We start from the raw sequence: 24,215 nt of genomic DNA on the forward strand, positions 1-24,215 counted from the left end.
TCTGTGTCATGGATGCGATTGACATCGAGGCCAGGAAACAGCATGACTTCTCCTGAAGCATTGGCTGACAACTTTACGAGGACTTAACTTCTATACGTTTGATGAAAAGACTCGCTTACCTCGTTTCATTCCAGCTATTCAACGTCTGTTCATTACGCGCACCATCGAAACAGAAGATTTCAAGTCGCATGGTAGCAGAGGCGCTACTGAACTGAAACTAGCAAAGAAGATCTTTGATCCCATCACGAGATGTCACGACGAATTTGATTGGTCAGGATTCTGTGAAAATCTTCCAACTGCGTTTGGTCTGCGAGTGTTATGGACTCATAAAGAGTTATATTTTGCACCATATTTAGGCAGGAAAACAAAACCAAAAAAGAAAAAAAAAAAAAAAATCCGCGTTTTAAATGCATTGACATTTACTTTTAAACATATGTAACCTGCATGTATCTTTGAATATTTCTTTTTATCTTTATATCTGTTTTAAAATTGTATTTTCTTTTCAACAAAATATCACAGTGTTTTTAACATATATGTAATCAGTGTGTATCGCTGAATGGCTTTCTTTTCAACAAAGCTTGAATGACATGTTGTATCTACAATCTTTTGTAAATAAAGGAAAAAAAAAAAAGAAAATGAATAAAGACTCATTCTTGCATAGGATGTCTTAGAGAGAACTGTTGAGGTCTCAGAGGAAAGGATGGCAGAAAGCGTGTGATGGAAAAAGTGTATTACGATCCTCTAAATCCAGCCAGCTATGGAGGTGTAAAAGCTGACTCCGTCAGGAGTGTAAAGGGTGAGACTGGCGAAAATGTCAGTGTTCAGGAAGTTAGAGATTTTTAGCAGAGCAAGATGCTTATACATTGCATAAGCCTGCCAGAGTACATTTCAAGAGGAAACCGAGTGTTTGTTACTAAGCCTTTAAATCAATTCCAAGCCGATCTCTGTGACATGCAAGCCTTGGCAGAACATAATGACGGTTTAATTATTTACTGACCGTCATAGATGTATTTTCGAAAAAAAGCATATGTGCGTCGTTGAAGAGGAAGACTGCCTCCGAGTGGTAAAAGCATTTCAATCGGTGTTTCAAGGAAAGTTTAATACCTCTAAAGCTACAAGCGGACGCCGGAAAAAGGAGTTTTTTCAACAAGAAATTTGAGACTCTGATGAAGAAACACAACATCAAACATTTTAGGGCCGAAGTGACTTAAAAGCGTCGGTTGTTGGCGTTATAACCGCCTCTGAAAGCTTCGCATGTATAAATATTTTACTGCTCACAACACCAGGCGATACCTCGACGTCTTACCAGACCTGGTACAGAGTTATAATAACAGTTATCACACCTCTATTAAAATGACTCCTATGGAGGTCTCGCGGAGAACACCGATCAAGTGTTCCACAATCTGTCACGGCACCTTTGCCTCGTTACAGGAGAATAAAATAAAGATGGCTTTTAAGAAGAGATCTGGTCCGTCTGTCGAAAGTGAGAGAGCGTTTTTCGATAAAAAATACGAGCAGAGTTTGCGGGCGAAGTCTTTACAGTGACCGAGCGTATTCCCGTACACCTCCGTATATAAATTAGTAGACTATGGCCGAGCCTGTCGAGGGTCATTTTATGAAGCAGAGATGCAAAAAGTAAAAATGGCGCCAACAAAATGTTTCAAGTGGAAAAAATCCTAAAGCGCCGCGCTGTCAAGGGAGAAAAACAGGCTTTTGTGCAATGGAAAAACTGGCCGACAAAATTTAACAGCTGGGTTAAATTGGCTGATGTGAGTCGGTATATAAAACCTCTGTGTACAAAGACCCGGTCCATCACTTTCGCACTCAATAGAGAATCATGGAACACACGCCTCTGAGGGCTTTTATGTGACTCTGCCTTCCACGCCAGTAAGGAAATATTTAAAAGTAATACTAGCAGTTGTTACTCTCGATTTGGCAAAACCGATTGAACTTGCTGGCGAATGGTTGGTGGGCCTATGCGAGAAATCATATATCCGCGCCGCTGGTATAATTTACCGGCAGATTCATCCTTTTTGAACTGAATCGGGTGACCGATGAGCCTCAGCCCTTGGTGAGTGTAAAATTTAACAGGGGGCGCGTACTATAATGCGTCCTAAAGATCTCCTGGAATACCTGGTCCGCGGTTAAAAATATGATGCCTCCTTTGGCGCCTCTTTCAACAAGCGTGACCAAAGCGGATTGACTTCAAAGGCGACGGTCTTTACAAAATCAAAGCGTACCCCCCTCTCGGCTTACATGCTCGGTCTGAAAGTTAATGAATGGTGGACGCTATCCAAACGGCCATCTACATATCCTTGTGATTTAAGCGCGCGGGCATATATAACCTGTTTGTCTATCACGGATATCATTCAGTATCAACGGTTCGTGACAGTTACTCACCGCTGCTTGGTGTGCGTGAATGTGAAAGGTGACTTTGGTGACATAACGGACATTCGGGTACCATACACTCCATTATATGCCGCTGTCGAAAAATTACATCAAAAACATACGCATCGAAATTAAAACAGATGCGCAACAAACCCGTGGATTTTGTTTTGGAAAAACAATTGTGAAACTACACTTTAAACCAGTTCAACGTTCTTTGTAAGATGCTTCATATCAAAGAAGACCGCGCCGTTTGTGCGGCCTACTATGAAGGTCAAGTAGGGTAGCGTTACCCGGTTTTATGGAGCTCCGGTTATGTACGGTTGAGGTATAGGCTCAATATTTTCAAAGCTGTTTTGCTTTGTAGCCCCTCTGCTAAGAAAGGTTTCGCTGTAGCAAAACCGCATCTTAAAACAACCCCTACAAACATTGCATCAGATGCAGTGAAAGGATTTATGGGAAACTGCCGAGAACAAAAACGAAAGCCCGGTGATATTATGGTCTTGTCACGTAGAGCAAGGAAGCGCCCGCCAGGTGAGAGGGGTTGTTTGGCTGCATTTAAAAGCGCCAGCCTGCTAAGCGGAGCAAATCAGTCAGGAGACGCTCGAAGAGAAGGAAGTCTGCACAGAGCTCCGACATATTTTACCGTTGCAAACAATGGCCCTCTTACATCAGAAATCGGCAGAGTGTACCCTGGCGAGCTGGACCTCTTTTCAGCTCCCATGACACAATTATCCGTAGAGGATAAAAATATCAAGAGTACCAGCCGTTATCAGCACTTTTGGACTCCTCCCCGATTGAATTTTACATACCTGGAGGCGGTGAAAAGTACCTCGATTTAAGCGACCGCGCTGCTTCATCTCAGAGTTAAAATTACAGAGAAAGATGGGTCAAACATCCCACCAGATACAGCAGTTGGGCTCATCAACTACCCGCTGAATACAATTTTTCAGTCAATGCGACGTTATTCTGGGGGATAGATTAATTTCCCAGTCAAGTGCAAAGCGCGCGCATCCATATCGGCGATTATAGAAACTTTGCTCAACTTTTTCAGGCGACCGCGTTAAAGAGTCAATTTATTAGCGCCGGTCTGTTTTACAAAGACACGCGCGAAGCGCCATGGATTCTGTGGTAATAAATAATGGTCCTAACAGAGGGTTAGTCCAGAGAGGTCAATTCAGGGCGCGAATCTGCCGAAGTGGACCTTTTGGGCCCATTACATAGTGACATATTTTTCTGCGAAAGACTGATGTTAAACTCTGTTGATTTGAGAATTAAACTGATCCGTAACAACGATGCATTTTGTCTTATGGGGCTGCGTGATTCCGAGTTCTGTCTAAAGATAATATCGGCATCGCTGTTTGTTAAAAGGTCACCGTTTCCCCGGTTCTATGCGTCTGGGTCGCGCCCGCCCTGATGAAAGGAAATGCTCTTTATCCGCTCTCCCGCGCGTCTGTGTGAAGACCTATTCCATACCGGAAAATTCCAGGATCTGTAACCAGGAAAACCTATTTCTGGGTGCTATGCCTCGCTATCTAGCTTTAGCCATGGTTCGAGTAGATTCTTTTTCAGGAAGAAGGGACCTATCCCCGTTTAACTTTCTTCATAATGACATTGAATATCTTGCACTGTGTCCGGATGGGAGGCAGCTGCCTGCTAAGGCCTTCCAGCCCGTTTCAACACAGGCAGCTCAGTTAGAGAGTATTACAACATGTTTACATCTACTGGGAGACACCTCAAGGATCTGCCTCTTAGCATTACCCGTAGGAATTTGCGAAGGTTATTCTTTGTTAGGTGTTCAATCTGGGGCGGCAGGACAAAGACAAGCCATAGCCCATTTCCTCAGGGAATTTCGTCTTGAAATGCGCTTCAGGGTCCCTCTGCCTTACACAACAACGTTAATAGTATACGCGTTTTACCGATTCCATTCTGGAGATCAACTCTAAAAGACAGGTGTTGGTGGATTATTATTAAAGATATGGATAATCATCAGCTAGAAAGGCTTTTACATCATCTTATAGGAGACACATTCCGCGGCTGTGGGCTTGTGATCAGCTACCGCGCTGAGCCAGACCTTTAACCTGCCAGCCTATTTTATAGTGAACACTCATCCTTCCTACATGCCTGGTGAGCACTGGCTGCGCACTGGCGTTGGAAGGGGCGGAGTGCAACTTTTTCGACTCTTATGGATTTCCGCCAGATTTTGCTCATTACCCAGCGAGCATTTTACAATTTTGGAAAGTCGTTCAAAGAAGCTACACTACCACAACCGCCAGCTCCAGCATACTTTCTCTATAGTGTGCGGACAGCGTTTCGTTTTTATCTCTGTCACGGTGCGGTTTATCTTATAATAACATTTTGGGCTTGTATCATGTTGGCGATGTCTATAAAAGCGACCGCATGGTATCTACTTTTGTGAATAAATATCAAAGATCGTCGCTCGTAACCGCTCAGAATCTTTTCATCATAGTGTATGCTCTCTGAAAATGTTTAAAGATTGTTATCACTTGTAAGAAACATGAAAAACAAACAAACGCTGTAACCATAAACTTGTGATTAATAAAATGCTTTATTGAAAATGACAGTTTTACGGAAATTCTCTTCATTTACAAGTTTAAAACCTTAATCCCGTAGACCATCTTGGGGATTTTTGTCTTTTGCCGCGTGATTTTTCTTCAAAACCATCTCCGTCCATTCTGAGTTGTCTGTACTGTTCGCGGCGCGCGCGAGATTTTTCACCATCGAAGCGGGAATGTTGAGCACTGACAAAGTATTTAAGAAACCAGTCCATCCTTTTGGCATTGTTTGTGTTTTCTTCTTATTAGGCTGCGCTAGATTTTTGAATAAATCTATCATATGAGAGCACTTACGACAGAGCCTTTGTAAATAAATTCGCCCCTAGAGGACCATCTCCGTCATTTTGCGGCTAATTTCTGCATAATGTAAGAGAGCGTTTTTCGGTCGTGCAGGGGCAGGTTTGTTATCACATCGCTTGCAGCCTCATCCAATAGGGGTTGGGGTTGGTGCTGATGCTGCTGCTACACCACCATCAGCACCATCTACTGGTGCATCGGCAGCTGGTGCATCTGATGAGGATGCAGAGTGTTGACTTTGTGCGACATCCGGATGCAGAGTGAGGAGTAACCCTATGACGCGCTCTTTCTCGGCTTTGTTTGAGCAAAGTGAGATAAGCGTAACTATCAGCGCTTCGTATCTTTTAGCTTTTTCATACGAATTCAATCTTGGATCATTTAATACGGCGCTCATTTTCTCATTCAAATCATCTTCGGCTGTCTGTCTGATGGATGGCTCTGGTCTAGTCATTTTACTCAGCTGCTGGGGCGAAATCAAATACATTTTCTTGGTAGCCTTTAGAGCCATATTATTAATTTTTTCTTCTCCTCTTAGCTTCTCGGAATCAGCCCACCTAGTAGATTTCCGAGAATAGGCACTACGGACGAAAGCAGAGGAAGGATAAAACCCCAGTTTGTTTTTCAGAACCTGATGTTTACGCTTTAAGCTGGTTTTTATCTGCCAACAACCTTATAATATTCTTTTGACGCTTCAGTTGTCTGTATTGAGAAGGGGACACCTTTAGATGCCCTTTCAAAGATTAAGAGATAATTCGCACAAGGCCTGCAGAAAATCAGGTGAGCAGTGTTTTAAAATGTCTTTGCGCTTTGAAGGCTTCGCGTGGTACAAGGCTTTTAGTAACAGAAGCGTTCCTTTTTAACCGCTCCGACATAATGAAGGTCTATTTTGTTTTAGCGATGTAAACCGTCGTCTGCTGGTGGGGAAGTATCCCGTGCGCACTCTGTAACGTTCTGGGCATGAAGGTGTGAGGTCCAAAATTAAATACCCGTGCGCTGACTTGGTAGCATCTTGAAAACTTTCCAGGAAAAACTGTTTTGTGGGGAAACATCTGATGTGCTAGTACCCTCATCTGCAGTTGGTGCGAGGGTTTTAAATAGCACGAGGTAATTACAGTTTAAACTGATTATGCGGCTGTATTTACCTTTATGGAATACATTTTGAGTCAACATCATGACGCTCATCCTTTTGTGATGTCGGTATTGCGTGAATATTTTCGCCACCTCGGGATGGTCACCTGCCTGAAATATGACGTCGTCCAGGATGGCCGAGATGTGAATGGTCAGGAGGAAACAGATTAGTATCGTCAAAGAATCGGGGAGTCCTTCCAGAAATGTAATTCTTTTATTCATTTTCTTCATTTCATCATACATGGGTTGATAACTTGTATAAATCCATACAATATTTTCTGGTACAGCGTCCATCACACGTTCACATTTTTCCAGTACAGATTTAATAAAATAGGTTTTACCACAACCACTTGGGCCCACTACCAAACATGAAAATGGAACCTTTAGTCTTGGATCAAAATCAATCTGCTCCATCATGCAGCTAATAACCAAAAGGCAGAGTTGTACCGTCAGGAAATACCCGTCTCTTGTTGGTACCGCGACTCTAAACTTTTTCTTGAATGTAGCGTTTTTCAACAGAAATCCGTTTTTATCACGTTTTATAGTCTGTTGCGGCGTTTCAAGGAATCTTTCCTTAGACCCCTCAAGATAGCCTTCGACCAATTCTTTTGTGCTGTCAAAATTGATCAGTTCACTGCATTCTCGCGTCTGTGTAATACCTTTAACTTTCATCACCACTTTTTTCTCATTTTTGGTCTGGTAGGCGTAGCTCTTTGGACCCGCGGCTACAAATTCATGTATTGTTTCGCCGCGTAATTCATCCGTGAGGTCACCGAGATAATTACCCAGCTCCAGAGGCGTCTCATTTTCTTTTATCACATAGATCAAGCTGTCCGTGTCTACGTAGAGAGTGTTCTGTTGCAGCCTTTCTAAATAACTGTACAATTTCAGGCGCGTGGCGGTGGTAAGCGCGATAGAAAACATTACTGCTTCGACCTGGGGGACTACACACCTGTCATTATACAACCACTGAATCAGTGCTACGTCGCCGCGGTTTGTTGGTAAAAGCGAACGTGTTTTAGAGTGTATTGTCCAGAAAACACTAAAGTGAAAAAGTGTTCGGCCGACTTGGCGAGTGTGGTTTGAACCAAATTACTTCTCTCGCAAACTTGCCCCAAAAGCCGTTCAGACAAGCCTTGGACACCTGTCTCTTTGCGGTTGTCTCAATTTTTTCTGGGTTTAACCTGATGCCTTGATGCAATTCGTAGTCTCTGATGTATTTTTTCCTACTCTCATCGTCCACGGCCTCCGCGGGAAGCCTGAAGCTTCCTGTTTACCCTTCAAAAGGTGTGAATGTACTTCGACAAAAGATTGCTGCTCTGTGCCTCAAAGTGCCAGACCTCAGAAAGTTTTGACACCTTGTAACCCATCTGTTACGCTTTGTGCAGCTCTGCACGGCCCCAAACTCCGGTCAGGGCTCTGGCAACGTCATCATGACTACATGGTTAGCTCTCTGATTATTAGTCTCTGAGCATGACGACAGAGTGTGAACACTAATTTACCTTGAGCTGTTTTATAAGGTAACGGGGAAAATACAGACCTCTTGGGGGAATCACGGTTGCTCTGATCAGCCCAAAGTAGTTTTCAATTTCGTCAAAATCTCTGTGAATTATTACCGGATGGCCTAATGGGTATGAGCCTGTTGCGTTAACGTACGGATACAATGACGTAACATCTACATAATGCACAGATTCGTCTGCACCTGCAGTGTACCGTAGCCTCAGCCGCTGGTCCGCCCCCCGTACAGTGCGGCTCGAGGAGCCAGAGGTTCAGGTGGATCATATTTCTTCATAAACTCTCGCACCCCGCGTGTGTTTTTTCATCAGAGTCCGCATGCTCCGTCATCACCTCTGTATGCAGTCCATGCGTGGACCTCAACTGATGCAGCTTCTCCTGGCTAGCCGAATGCATTTCCTCAAAGGCGATCCCTGTCATTGGGCAGATATCATGAGGTCTGAAACAAGTAGGACAGCCATGATAAAAACATCCTTGAAATTCATAGGCGCAGTCTAACCCCTCTATGGCGGCGTAACCGTCGACAAAATACGTACCAATTTTCTTTTCCCCGCGGTTTAGAGCATGCTGAATGAAAATGTTTTTGAATACATTAACCATTCCAGCCATTGAATTGAGCCGCTCGAGAATTTTTGAACTGGCGCCTGTATGTCGTCGGTGAAGGAATAGCCAGTGTCTTTTCAACCAGGAAATTTGTGAGAAATACTTTCATTGATGCCGAGGAAATTGTGGCGCGGCTGAAAGGATCCACGTCGTCTCCCCTACAAATTCCTCTCTGAATTTCATGCATCCCTGCCCAGAATATTTGTGTCGTTTTGACGGTAAAAACTGCCTCTTTCTCAAAGTTAAAAAACCCCTCGATGCTTCTTTGTACCAGCTGTAAAACTCGTTTTGCTGAGAGCGCGGACATGCTTTCTACACCGTAATCTGCGGCGGGTAAAGGCCCGATATATTTTAGATGCTTCTCTTTGCTAAATTTGTGGGGAAAGAAGCCCTTTGATTGATCTGCAAATCCTAATGCTTTCGGCATGCGGCGAGTTTCATGGTAAGAAAGGACAGGGAATCGATAAACCTTAGCAGATAATCTGTTTCTGTAAAACAGATTATTTTGCTGCTGCATGACAAGCGGCAGGGCTCATTCCTAAGTCTATCAGGCCTCTGAGGATTAGGTAGCTGTCAAAACCTCTAGCATTGTGTGCGATAAATGTAGCTTTTATATTGAGGTTTCCTGAACTTCGCGAAACTTCTCGACGCCAGTCTAAGCCGTAGGACATCCATTTTTCACCCTGTAGCGATTAGGCTACGAGGTAGGGCATGTGTTCTCCCTTGTCATTGACAAATGTTTCAAAATCGTAAAGAGAGTATCTTGGGTCTGATTTTCTTGAAATTTCACCGGTTGTATGTAGCACTGGTGGGCCTCGTCACCTTTGTGGACACCACACACTTTACATTTGAGGTTCATGCATTTGTGCTCTGTACTAGCGGAGAAGAGAATATTTGCAATTTGAACATTTGTGAATCTTCTGACATGTACTGAGGGTCGTGTCATTCAAAGACTTTGTGTGTTTAACGTAACAGCGGTGTATGCGAGAAGTCCTGTTGCAATCTGCGCGGTATACAGGGTCACTGTACGCGGTCTCATGTAGGATCGAAACAGAGATTGCAATGACCGGACAAGAGTGGGCCTACGCTCCGGCAGTAACCTCGGTAACAGTAATGACATACATTATCAACCCTAAAAACCCTTTAAGATTTTTTATTCCATAATAGTGCTCGTTAAGCAGGAATAGAAACACTGGCTGGTCAGACTTTGGGTATTGTGTTTCAAAATGCGAGGGGCCGGTCCTCGCGTCTCTGTAAAGACTACAATTTTCCGGTTTACTATCTGTTCAAATTTATTGATGTGACTGAGAAGCTACTGCGGTGGCCGGTCAGACCCGCTAAATGATGAAGCTCTCTAAGCGTGCTGCCGCGGCTTGTATGTAGGTGAAGTCGGTGTTGATGAGCAGAGCCAAGCTGATGGTAAAGCATAGTTTATTGTTTACGTTGGGCACTACATGCAAGTGTTTTTTTTTCTTATTAACGATCTCCGCTGACCAGAGTTTTTTAAGTTTTCGCTTATCACCAGCACCGCCCTAAGGATTTTTGACAACTTGAATGACTACTTCCAGTGGGGAGTCAGCGTCTAGCTCTCTGTTAGATTGTATCAATCTCTCCAGTAACCCTTCAAAAACGTTCTGAAAGTCCAGCGCCCGTTATCACCGGCTTGAATGATATCGTGTTCCTGTGCATTTTCCCTATTATTTCAACCTGTGCACGGGTCATTAGGTCTAACCTCAGGTCTCACTCTCTCCAGCTAAAGGCGTTAAAATGATTCAAAACATCTTCATAAAATTCGCCAAATCCCCGCGTTACGCTATGGGAGGTACTTTAAAGGTCTGGCCGAATTCCAAATTCCCAAAGCGTCAGCGTCTCCTCGACCGAATGTCATAGGGGTCTATTGGCGGTAAGGGGTTTTTCTAACGGGGGAATGTCATGGTTCTCAATCTCTTGTAATAAGGTATTTTCTACCGGTTGAATGTCATTATGGTTATGATTATCAAGCTCTTGTAAGGCCCTTTCTACGGCTGAAAGTAATCACTCGCAGGCTCTGGTTGTGCTGTCTCTGTGCTGCCGTTATTTAAATAGGGTTGATCAGGACGATTGTCTGGGTGGGGATTATTATGATTTAACTCTTGGATGGCTTCAGCAAGGCTGGTGTTACAAAAGCGCAGTGGATCCCGTTTACATCGTCTACAGCAATAACTAATTGTATGGGAATTATACAAGACTGGTCAGGCTCCATTTTGCATGTGATTAAAAATAAAATAAAATAAAATAAAACAAAATGTCACAGCTAACACCTTACAACTTTTACATTTGAAGAATTGTCTGCACAATTGTCAGCAGCTTTTGGAGGATCTCCACCTTGCTTTCCGGATCTCTCACTCTCTGGGCTCGCGATTGCCCCTCAGTACAGCATCTGTCATAAAATCAGAGAAAATACCTTTTAAATATATTTAATTATCGATACAATAATACTAAGATATGTAAATAATAATTACCTCTGGCGGGTTCAGGCCTCTCCCTGACATATCTCACTTTCGATGAATACCCCTCCGTCCTTTCATAAAATTTAGAGAATATACATCTTTAATTATATATTTTAATTATCAAGACAATAATATATACATATATAAATAATAATTACCTCTGGATTACATTGGAGCGTGGTTGGTCTGGCGACAGGTTCAGGTTCAATCTCTGTTCATTTGGAAAATAATGAGATAATAATGAGCGAAAGTCTGAATAACTCTCTCTCTCTCTCTCTCTCCCCTACCTGACTTGCTCCCCACACACACACACACACACACACACACACACACACACACACACACACACACACACACACACACACACACACACACACACACACACACACACACACCATTTGGTTACCCAACCATCACCCAACCAGATGGTCAATCTCTCACACCCTGCTCTTTCCCATCTTACATTGTAATGTTTTAAAATGAACAAAAACCATGCATCTGCAGTAACAGGTATTACTTAACTTAAAGCACTTACCAGCGTCCTGAGTTTGAGTTTGCAGAGAGATGGTCTCTGTAATGTTCTGTTCAACTATTTCCCGCTGCTGCTCAGATGCTCTTTCGAGGGGCAAGGATTTCAGAAAGATTAAGTTCCACTTCATTGCCATCTTCAACTGCTTTCAGAACCACTACACCATCTACTTCTGCTTCTTCTGCTGCTTCTTCCTCTCCTTCTGCTTCTTCTGCTTCTTCTTCTGAATCAGCGAGGGGCCTGGATAGGCTCCTGACCGGTTTTCTGTGGATGCTGCAGGCTCAATCTCTGTTCATTTTGAGAAATAATATATAACTTGCTTCAATTCAATGTATTTACTTTAAGTGTTAATAACTATCTCTCTCTCTCTCTCTCTCTCTCTCTCTCTCTCTCTCCAATCAAATGACTATCTCCCACAATGCCCTCTTACCCACCACCACCCACACCCCTCCCACACCACCTGCACCTCACACACACACACACACACACACACACACACACACACACACACACACACACACACACACACACACACACACACACACACACACACACCATGTGTTCCCCATCTCCCATCCACCCATTTACAGGTATAATATAAATAATATTTGTCTCCCTCTATCTCACATCTACCCAGTTGCAGGTATAATATAAATAATATGAAAGGCCTTACCGGCAGTCATTTGTAGGGTAGCCGAGGGGTGCCCAGCGTTTTCATCTCTTGACTGCATATGCTGTACCGGCTGCCTAAATTCTGTTTCAATGCGTGGCCGGTGGGGCGTCCGCAGCACAATTGGCTGCCCGTTGGCCCGTGGTCTTTCTTCAGACATTACCTCCTCAATTTCAATAACCCCTGTAAAGACTGCTGGATTTTGATTGTTATATGCAACGCCTCTGTCATCTATCACGCCTTTGGGGAGAGAAAAGACAACATAGGATCAGTTATTTATTACCTTGATACATAAAGCATTAAATGGTATAAATCGACATCTGTGATTACGATATCTCTAAAGTCCTCGTCATTGATTTCTGTTAGGAAGAACAGTCATAATGGTTGACCCGGAATATTTCAACACACTTGGCATTAATAATTAATTAATCCATAATGATAATATAGAACTCACCTGAAAAGTACTGTGACTGAATCATTTTGACTCCTCTGAATGAAGTGACGGTCTGTATGCAAAGCCGAGTGGGAGAGTAGGCTGAATGAAGCACATGCTTCTTCCAAACATGTGGTAAACACTTTATTGCCTATTTAGGGACGAACATTAGTGCGGGTGTGCAAACTTTTTGGGGGCTCAGCCACTTACTTGGCCTGTTGTAAGAGGAGCCTTACACATTCCTATTTTACAACCCTGCCTTACACACGTTCTGCTCTCTGCTCCAAAGAGTGTAAAGATACTTGATTTAATTCTTGGTCATTGGCTCATTTCAAGCGCATCAGTGTTACTCAAACTTACATTCATGCTGTGTGTAGAATGAAAAACCTATCTTTCTCTGTTTCAAACGGGGAAGAAACCCTTTTTATGCTCAAAATTTAGGCGCTACACCCCTCTTCTCTCACTGGATCATTTCAAACACATCCGGATATTTCATCTCTAGCGCTCATTGGATCATTTAAATGAAACATTTTTCTACTTCCTGTGACGCCCTCATTGCATCACTTAACACACGTCATTTCCGGGACACGCCTTCCTTCTAGAAGCTTCCAGAACAGACCAGTCACACACACCTGGAAGGCATCAATCACTTTCTGACAGGTTGTGACCTCTTGACCCCCCAGGTCAAAAGGTCATCCATCAAAATCCCACATACCAAAGTGACAGAAACCTCCTCCTTATATCTCTTGTGTGTGTCTTCCATGCCATTGTCTGAGGTATTATCCAAATCACAGCTACCTACAGTACAATTATGAGATTAGATGTAATGGATTTAAGAGTGATAAATTACACGGTGCATTGTTACAGCATCCAAGCCTCGAGTTTCCTGTAAATCGAGACTTTTAGATTTGAATAGGCCCCACTGCTGCCATGTTCAGAGATGGCAAAAGTACTCACTTCCCGTACTTAAGTAGAAGTACAGATACTTGTGTTAAAAAATACTCTGGTAAAAGTAGAAGTACTGATTTAACTTCTTTACTTAAGTAAAAGTAACAAAGTACAGGCTTTGAAATGTACTTAAAGTATAAAAGTAAAAGTAGCCTTGCGAATGACAACCACTTCTTATGCAAAGCTACCTGGACCACACACGTTACTAGAGTGCAAGATGAGAAACTTCAGTGGCTCTTTATATGCCATTGTCTACATTTTAAATGGATGTCTGCCAAACATCCCATATATGATTATTGTGACAGAGACTGGGACTCCAGCTTAATAAGATTCTGACTGAGTAGCAAGATATGGATTCAATTGTGATTCTGTGAGAATTCACAGATCCAGTTTCTCTTTTTTAATCGTCCCCTTAACATTTAAAGGAATCTACATGTATGTGTGTGTGCTCAAATATAGAAAGAAAATAAAGGATACAATATGAATTACTAAACATAGATTAATTAAGAAGTTCCCATACTTTAAGAGTTACACAGCACATTGGCCAGGAGTCATACTTGATGCCTCCTAGCCTATCTCAAACATCTCTCTCAGATAAGGCCAGGGATGATTGGGAATGTCTTGCTGCTTGTCTGCCTAATCTCTGGGATCTCTGTTTTCTTCATTTTCAATCATGTCGCTGTCCATACTACTAGTGCTAACGTTACCGCCATCAAGCTGCAATTATTTGCCGCAAATGAATGCAGAATGCGGCCGAATCTGTCGAGTCGTCTTGTAGTGGTGCGTTACATGCAACGTAGCCTACAGTATATTCCCATCCAATTAGATCACGTGAAAAATAATAACGGTAACTCCAGCGAAATTATTTGAAACTTGTTAGTGAGGACTAGATTAGGACCGTATTTAAGTTTCAAACTTCGCACCCCCTCCCCCCCTCTCCCCCCAGGTGTGTCTGTAAAACACGGACAGAGACAACTTCTCTCTTTTGATGCTTTACAAGCAACGTGAAACCTAGCTAACAGGTGAAGAACACAAACAACTAAATCACTAGCTAACCTACTTTAACTGTGCAGGAACTATAGACCAATACAACAACATTAAACATTAAATGAACTGACAACATAAGTTATACGACTTACAGTTCTCAAGGACGCACACACACACGATCTCAACTGATCCTCCGGACAGCAGTCTCTCTTTCTTTTTTCTCACTTTTTTCTGTGTGGCGCACGCGCCCGCTCGCGGTGTGAGGCGCGTGTCCGCGCTATTCTCCGACATTACGACCTCTTGTACAAAACTAAAGTAACGAGCCAATTTTTAAAATGTAAGGAGTAGAAAGTACCGATATTCGTGTTAAAATGTAAGGAGTAAAAGTAAAAAGTCGCCACAAAAAAAATAGTAAAGTAAAGTAGAAATATCCGAAAAATCTACTTAAGTACTGGATGGGAGTGTCTTAACATGGAAAGCAGCTAAATGGAATCCTGGATGGGAGTGTCTTAACATGGCCAGAGATGGGAAGTAACGAAGTACAAATACTTCGTTACTTCCCATCTCTGGCCATGTTAAGACACTCCCATCCATAATCTACAGTATCTAAACGTTAGCTTGCTCTGATCTTGTACCAAGAGCCTGGATGTATCTTAGATCAGACTTTAGGGGCCGTCTACCTCATCACTACATCTACAAATTGTATTGATATTAACAGCCCGGGTGTATTATACTGAAGGAATGACTTGTTCCTAATCAATCGCTTAATAAAGTGATAGGCTTTTCCCACAGCAGACATTTTGACTTGTGATAGTAAAGTGAGTCAGCATGAATGATACCAAGAACCTGAAACCAAAGCAGCTAAATGGAATCCAGCCATCATCCCTTTCATTAACCAGTGCTGTTCCTACTGTGACAAGTAAAAATGCAAAAATGTAAAAAATGGGGGTGCTGAAAACCTTTTAAAAAGTTCATTTCTATTGATATACATTCTATAGAATGTTGTGTTCTTAGTTGTTTGGCCCATAATTGAATATGCAAAGTGGCAATCAATTCAGTTTAAATTATTTTAACAAAAAAATGTATGAAATGAAAGGCTCAATCAATTGCATTTTACATTGCCATGATTTCTTTGGTGTATACATTTTTTTTGCTATTTGAATAAAGAGGCCAAATAACTTCCATATCTATCTATCTATCTATCTATCTATCTATCTATCTATCTATCTATCTATCTATCTATCTTCCTTCCTGTACATCTGTCCTGTTCATCTGTCCTCGGCAGTGTGTATACATTTTCCAGGCGTGTCTTACACAAATATAAAAATGGGACTGAGCCATGTTAAAACATGTCTTGTTCCATGAGGCCTTTGTATACGGAGACCTGCCCTTTTACCTGATTGTCCCTGCTGTTTTTCTTGAAGGTTTTTGGAACCACCCAGAATGTACAGTGAGGTAAAATGAAGTCCTTCATGTAGCTTCTCTTGGAGAAAAAAACTAAACAGAAAACGATATGAACCTTCATCAGTAGTCAGAGCTACTCTTCTGCAGCTTCCTTTTTTTCCTGTAGCTGGCTATCCTGACTTACCTGCAGTCTGAGGCTCAGAGCTGCCACCTGCTGTTTATAGGAGGAACAGGTAAAGTCTTCAGAACATTATCTCTGCAGACCTGAGAGAGGTGGACTTAAAATATAATACAGAGTCCTTACAAACAGGACTCCTGCTAAAGCCAGGCACAACCCTCAACAGGCCCGGGGACTCCCTCTACATTCACATTGGTTATTTCATCACCATATATTCTGGAGATAATACATTTTGCCTTTTTTTTTTTTTTTTTTTAAAAGAAAAATATTCTCTGGGTTGTTGTGTATAGAGCTGCTGCTAATTTTCTGCAAGTATAAGATACCATAGTTATGCCCATTATTCTATGTTCAGCTACTTGTGTGAGGTGCACATTATAAATATCAAGTCAACTTTCGAAAGTAGATAATGAGACTTCTGGGAGTAACGGTCGCCTCGTTGGAGGCTGCAGGTTTTCTCTTTTGAACATGAGTCAAGTTTTTTTAGATGCTGCGTCTGGAGGAAATGATCTCATTTCTACCAGCTGCAGAGTTCACAACAAAGGGGCACGTTTCCCAGGCCTTTGTTCTCTGACAGCGTGTGCACAATATGGTGGACAGCCTTGTTTCACAGGACGTTGTGAAACGAATTGAACGGCATTGCTCAGCACATTTCTTTTCTCCAGTATGACTTTGTTTGGATTAATTGCTTCCGAATTGAAGAGCAGCCGTTGCACACTCAAACCTGAGATTATGGCTTTATTAGCATATAAAATGTATCGCGATTAGTTTAGCAATATACTACTCTGCAGTGTTATCAAACAGGATCCCAGCTCTGCAACTACTTCCCCTGAGGAAGAAATGCATTTCAGGCAGCATGGTGGCTCAGTGTTCAGTCCTGTCATCTCATAGAGAGAAGGGGCTCCCTCTGTTTGTGTTGAGGTTTAACTCTAAAGCAATAGTGTCAATATAAAAACCTACAACCTTACTTTAGTAAGTAAGTGCATACTGGGATAGGCCTCAGCACTTGTGTCCTTTAAAGTGATGGTTCGGAGTAATTTCACCCTAGGGTCCTTTGCACCATGACCTCGAGCCAAACACCCCCCCAGAAGCTTTTTTCACCTGGGTCGAACATTGGGAGAGTTAGCGTAGAGTAGCGTTAGCCGCTGAATAGCTTAGCGCAGAGGCTAATGGATCCGAAGTGTCTCTTAACATTACCCCACTAATAATGCCCGAAATGATACCAAAGGTCTACACTAGTATATATAGGTTATGCACTCATAAAACGATGGATTGTAAAGTTTGTAAGTACACCAGAAGGTTATGTAAATAACACTTGCCTGCTGGCTTCTGCCTCTCTGCTGTTGTTGTTGCTGCTGTAAGACGAGTGCTTAGGGACATCTACAAATTACAACACCGAAAAGAGATGCAACAAAAATATTTTTTAATTTAACTTATTTTTTAAGTAAGTGCTGTAGTATAACTAGCAGGAGACAAGTAATAATTGAGGTAAGTTTGGAGACATTACCTTATTTAATCATTAAATTAATAAATATTTTTGTTGCATCTCTTTTCGGTGTAGTAATTTGTAGATGTCCCTAAGCACTCTTACTGCCCGGTAGTAACAGCAGCAGCAGCAGCAGAGAGCAGAGAGCAGAAGCCAGCAGGCAAGTGTTATTTACATAAACTTCTGGTGTACTTACAAATTTTACAATCCATCGTTTTATGAGTGCATAACTTATTTGTACTACTGTAGACGTTTGGTATCATTTCGGGCATTATTAGTGGGGTAATGTTAAGAGACTCTTCGGATCCATTAGCATCTGCGCTGAGCTATTCAGCTGATAACGCTACGCTACCGCTCCCAATGTTCGACCCAGGTGAAAAAAGCTTCTGGAGGGGTGTTTGGCTCGAGATCATGGTGCAAAGGACCCTAGGGTGAAATTACTCCGAACCATCACTTTAACAGAGGGAATAGAGCAGTAGTTCACAAACCTTTACACGTCAAGGAGCCTTAAAGTGACACAAAATAGACCTGGGACCCCTGTTTGATAAGGTTTGGACCCAGAGGCCCCCCATTTGATAGGATTTTTTTTTTTTTTTACAGAAAATGTATGAAGCCCATGGCCAAAATAGTCCTACATTCTGTTATTGTGTTACATGTGGATTTATGCCTTAGGTTTCTGCCTGTTAACATTTTTTTCTTCGCCACTGTTGGACCAAATGAATGTTCTTGGGGGGAGGGGGATTTTTGGGTCTCTGTAGTGTGGCCTAGACCTACTCTTTGTAGTGTCCTGAGATAACTTCTGCTTTGATTTTGACATTCAAAATGAAATTGAAATATAGTGACAAGAAATTCATTTTTTGCTGGGGACACCCTGGAACCCCCTCAAGGACCCCTAAGGGTCCCCGGACCACATATTGAAAACCACTGAAATAGAGGATAGATGAATGGATGTTTTATACCTGACATGTGATTTCTTCCTTGTTTTCTTGTATCTTCACTTGACAAAAACTGTTAGTTTTTTGACACCAGCTAAGTATAGTATAGAATATATTATAACACTTAAAGGCTTAGGGCTGGGCGATATATATCGATATTATATTGACATCGATATACAGTATGAGGCTAGATATCGCCTTAAATTTTGGATATTGTAATATCCTGATATGACAGTGTTACCTGGTTTTAAAGGCTGCATTACAGTAAAGTGATGTCATGTTCTGAACTTACCATACTGTTCTAGCTGTTCTGTTATTTGCCTTTACCCACTTAATTAATTATTATATCCACATTACTGATGATTATTGATCAAAACTCTCATTGTGTAAATATTTTGTGAAAGCACCAATAGTCAGCCCTACAATATCGCCGCAATATCGTGATATTTGATTTTTTTTCTCCATATGGTGCAGCTGTAGGTAGGCTACATTTTGTCCTATCTTGTCTGCAGTCTTGGGGGTAAATGTCTCAAAACGATCATACTAAAGAACGGGTGTCTTTGTCACACCTTTAGTGGATAAGCAAAAAGATTGCTTTTAATTGAACAGACACAGAGTTGATAAACTAACAGTGTCCTCCCCCTCTGCGTGTTCCAGGAGATGACTTGAGCTGCACGGCGGACGGCCAGGTGTACACCAACAGGGACATCTGGAAGCCAGAGCCATGCCGAATCTGTGTGTGTGACAACGGCCAGGTCCTCTGCGACGAAATCCAGTGCGATGAGCTGACTAACTGCGAGAAGGTGGTCATCCCCGAGGGCGAGTGCTGCCCTGTCTGTCAGACTGATTCACAGGGCGGCGGTGGAGGCGGTGGAGGCGGGCGGAGGCGGCGGCGGCGGGCGGCGGTGGCGGAAGCGACGGCGGGCAGGGCACTTTTGGTGGTGAGCCAGCAGCTGCTCTATGTGGTTATTTGTTAGCTTTGGAAGTAGGGCTGCAGTGGCGGATTTAGCACTTTGGGGGCCCAAGGCAAACAAAGGCATGCTACTTCACTAGTAGAGGGCTTGCTGATGGCATTTGGTCTAAATACATCCATGCATTTTAGCACATGGATTTTTATAATGACATGATTATGAGTTGAAGATTATGAAACAAGCTTAACCAAGTTTAATAGGTGTTAATGGGGCCCCTGGTAGTTCGGGGCCCAAGGCAATCGCCGACCTTTGTCTGCCTATGTAGGGCTGCAACTCAGTCGGTTATTTTCTCGATTAATCGATTAGTTTTTTTGTATATAAAACATCAGAAAATGGTGAAAAATGTCAATCAGTGTTTCCCAAAGCCCAAGATGATGTGAGAAGTTCAGCTTACTGTCACAGAGGAGAGAAGAAACTAAAAAATAAAGAAAATATTCACATTTAACAAGCTGGAATCAGAGACATTTTACCTTTTCTTCTTAAAAAAATGACTCAAACCGATCAAAATAGTTGGCGATTAATGTAATAGTTGACAACTAATCGATTAATCTTTGCAGCTCTATCCAGACGAGAAAAACATGTCAGTGCATAAATATCTTCTTAATTTGCTATTTACATTGTAGGTGGAGGGCACAATCACACACCCATGTTTTAACACCTGCAAAAGAATTACCTGTAAAGCTCAATTTAAAAACAAAAAAATAAGAAATGTAGTAGTTTTTAACATGTTACTGTGTTGCCAATGAAATAATCTATTTATCTGTCAGAAACAATCGACAAACGAGAGCCATTATCACGCTGTTACACATCACTAGCCTCATGATAAGACTGAGTGCCTTCAGGGTGATTGTGTTCACTGACTATCCTGCCTCTGTTTACCTTCACTGACCTGCAGAACGATGACACATTCATCTCTTTAGAACTGCTCAGCACTCTCCGCTTTCACTTTGATGAGTTATTGATGATTGTTGTACCTATTATTCCTGACATACAGCCCAATTATAGCCCAAATAATGTGATCTTTTATGCTTTTTCCTCATTGTAGGCGGGGGCAGGATCTATAAGGTAGGCCACAGTTTTGGGATGTTGGCTGTTATTTATACTTCATTACATGTTACATGTATTATTTTATTACTTTAGTGTTTGTACTTGTTTTAGCATCTTATAATTTCTATGGCTTTAGTGATTATACTTATGTGTATGTATGTAGGTATGTACAGTATGTATGTATGTATGTATAGTATGTACGTACAGTATGTATGTCTGTAGGTATGTACAGTATGTATGTATGTATGTATGTATGTATGTATGTATGTACGGTATGTATGTATGTATGTATGTATGTATGTATGTATGTATGTATGTATAGTATGTATGTACAGTATGTACGTCTGTATGTATGTACAGTATGTATGTATGTATGTATGTACGGTATGTATGCATGTACAGTATGTATGTATGTATGATGACAATTATTGTTTTAATATTTCATAACGATTCATATAATTTTATGTTATGATTGGTATTGTTTTAAACATTTTTTTTTTCAAATAGTTTACTAATTTTGTATTTGTCTTAGTGTGCATTAGTCTCTAAATCCATTATTATTTTTTTTTATCTTTATTATTCTTTTTTCTTGTCTGATGTTTTTTCAATGACTGTTTAGCACATTGAATTGCATTTTATTATGTTTGAAAGGTGCTATATACATAATGATTGACTGATTGATGTTTGCTGATATTCTCACCATCGTGGAGTATGAGTTTGAGATGTTTTGTCACTGATCTGTTTATTCAGGGTCAGAAGGGAGAGCCCGGAGATGTGCCACTTGTAAGTGTTAATTGAAATCTTTTTAACAGGTCTACAATGTCAGTCAAAAAGCACGGTCTGACTGCAGGCTATAACACATGTGTTTGATGATGTCCCTGCAGGTGACTGGCATCAGGGGCCGCCCTGGACCTATGGTAAGCATCGTTGTGTTGTTTGCTTTACCCCGTACCATCTTCTAAAAAGAATTTCTCCTTCTGCAAATGCCATGTTTAGTGTGAATATTCAACTACCTGAACTGACACTAGATGGCATAAGAGGACAGCTACCTGCTGCACAATATCACCTTACAAGGATTTCTACACAGCGGGCTCGTCCTCGAGTCGTCTGAGTGACATTTTATAAAGCACTCCTATGACAGGTCTTTTTGTGATGTTTACGACTGCAATATCATCACCCTCAGACTTTGATTGGCTCTTTGTTTCTACGACAACAGGGACCTCCCGGCTCTCCAGGAGACAGAGGATCTCGAGGACACAAAGGCAGGCCTGTAAGTCCCATCCACCAGTCTCCACACACAAAGACATGCATGAATAACATGAAATGAAAAGTTAAAGTAGGGTGATCAAATTGTGATTTTTAACCTCACACCTCTAAATATCATCAGATATATCGAAGATTATTGCAAATATCATATAGTTTCATATTTATTTGGGGCTTTTCAGAGGATATATGGCAGACCACAACATATTTAATGGGTTAAAATATACATTAATAATTATTTAGTTCTATTACTTTAAATATAGTACAGTATTAATCTTAGTCTCTATGTGCATGCTTCTGCGTATTGGAATTTGGCAACAATATTATGGGATGGAGTCTCTCAGCCTTGTGGTTTCATTATTCAAACATTAACATTAACATTGGTGTAGCCTATATTTTTATTTATTGGTTTTATATATATTATGATGTCTTGACCAATTAATCCGCCGATTATTGTCCCGATTAATTGTTTGGTCTATAATATGTCAGAAAATAAGTGAAAAAAGTCCAGCCTAGTTTCTCAAAGTCCAAGGTGATGTCTTTAATGGTCTTGTTTTGTCCGTCTAAAACCCAAAGATATTCAGTTTATTATGATATAAAAACAGCAAAGAGCAGGAAACCTCCATATTCGAGTCTGAAAAGAGAATTTTCTGCCTTTTTTGCATGCAAAGGATTAATTGATTATCAACTAAAGTTGCTGATTATTTTTCTGTCGATCGACTAATCCATTTGTCGACTAACCGTTGAATCTCCACATAGATAAGATACTAAAAATATAAATCACGTTCACACACGTGTAACTCACATACACAAGATTAAAGAGAAAAAAGGTTTTGTGTATTGCACCGTTTGTAATAATAAATAAAAAGATAACCGCAACAAAAATTCATATTGCACAGTTGTGTCTATAAGGTCTCTGATTTCAGTGCAGAGTTCAGTGTGGTGACATAACACCTTGACTTGATTTTGTCCTTGCTGTGGACATGAGAGTGACTCTGAATTACTCCCTATTCTGTCGAAAAAGGGTTAAGAAGTACTGCAGGAAATGTACATTTTTGGGGTTCAAGGGCAAGAGACCAACACTCAAAAATATAGTGTTATGTGCCAAGTTGATGTATAATGTGCTTCGCAAGCAAAAACGTAGCAGGTTGATGAATGAATGTGCCCCTCTTGGTGGAGTTACAACCCAGTGGAGGGGAGCACTGTGAGGCTGATTTATTAGTACCAATGGTTCTCCTGCCGTACGCCAGTTACAGCTCCTGGTTCGTAAACAAACACTAATTAAACTGCATCATCTGTATCAAAGTGCAGTGACAGGCCCCACTGTACATCTTGGCCAAAGCTACACTGATCGATGGATCAATCTATATTTTAGTGTTTAAGTTCACGAAAATAAAATAAATAAATCTGAAAACACGAGCGTAACCAAATGTTTCCACAGCCACAAAATAATGAATCAATGTCAGACTGAGCGAAGTTCTAACATGGTTTTAAATCGAATCAATCAGCACCTCTCTCTCTCTCTCTCTCTTTTTTTTTTTTTTTTTTTTTTTCTAGGGACTGCGGGGCCCTCCAGGTTATGATGGAGAGCCTGGTGTACCAGGTCAACCCGGTGAACCAGGACCTCCAGGACCTCCAACGCACCCCGGAGTGAGTCATGCACTGAGGGCTCTCTCACATGGCGCAAACACACAGATGGACCTTTGGGATTACTTTTAATAATGAAAAGTGCTCTATAAATAAAATGTATTATTATTATTATTATTATTATTATTATTAGTAGTAGTAGTAGTAGTAGTAGTAGTAGTAGTAGTATTAGTATGTACACCTGCATGCATGCAGCTAACATGCACAGGAAGAACAAACATGAGAAAGATTGCGTCATGAAACCAACACTAGACTTTAGACTGGTGTAATGGGGTCATCTTTACTCTTTCTGACATGTTGTCAACACACACTGTTATAAATCAACAGAATTCTATTATCTATCTATATACTATCTACCAGGGATGTAACGATGCATCGTAAAACAATTAAAAATCCAATAAAACTGTTTACAGATTACAACAGGTGGTGATAAAAAAGATTATCTTGATGCAATTTTCAAACGGCCTAGGGCGTGATCTGCTTTTGATTTCACGTGTTTGACTTCAGACGTCTTCTCAGTTTATCTATTAGAAGACATTCCATTCTATTTATTAAGTTATTTTGATGTGGGATATTTTATTTCTTTTATTTTTAAATTAAAATGTTCACAATTTCAGTTGCACTTTTGATAAGAGGACACATCTGTTGTTTTACACAGTTTAAATAAAGAAAGGAATATTCTTCCGTCATCTGTCTGCAGCTCATTCTGTTAAAAGAAATTGGGAGG

General features: G+C 41.3%; 1 protein-coding gene across 1 annotated transcript in view; it reads left to right on the forward strand.

The window, feature by feature from the left end:
• Nucleotides 1–24,215, forward strand: part of col5a2a (collagen, type V, alpha 2a) — a 79,814-nt gene that overhangs the window by 26,362 nt on the left and 29,237 nt on the right. Inside the window, exons 2-6 of the mRNA XM_039817710.1 lie at nucleotides 19,218–19,474; nucleotides 21,329–21,361; nucleotides 21,463–21,495; nucleotides 21,795–21,848; nucleotides 23,399–23,491. Of these exons, the coding sequence (XP_039673644.1) occupies nucleotides 19,218–19,474; nucleotides 21,329–21,361; nucleotides 21,463–21,495; nucleotides 21,795–21,848; nucleotides 23,399–23,491 (470 nt within the window). The remainder of the gene's footprint in view (nucleotides 1–19,217; nucleotides 19,475–21,328; nucleotides 21,362–21,462; nucleotides 21,496–21,794; nucleotides 21,849–23,398; nucleotides 23,492–24,215) is intronic.

This window comes from Perca fluviatilis, chromosome 12, assembly GCF_010015445.1.
Source record: "Perca fluviatilis chromosome 12, GENO_Pfluv_1.0, whole genome shotgun sequence".
Lineage (NCBI taxonomy): Eukaryota > Metazoa > Chordata > Actinopteri > Perciformes > Percidae > Perca > Perca fluviatilis.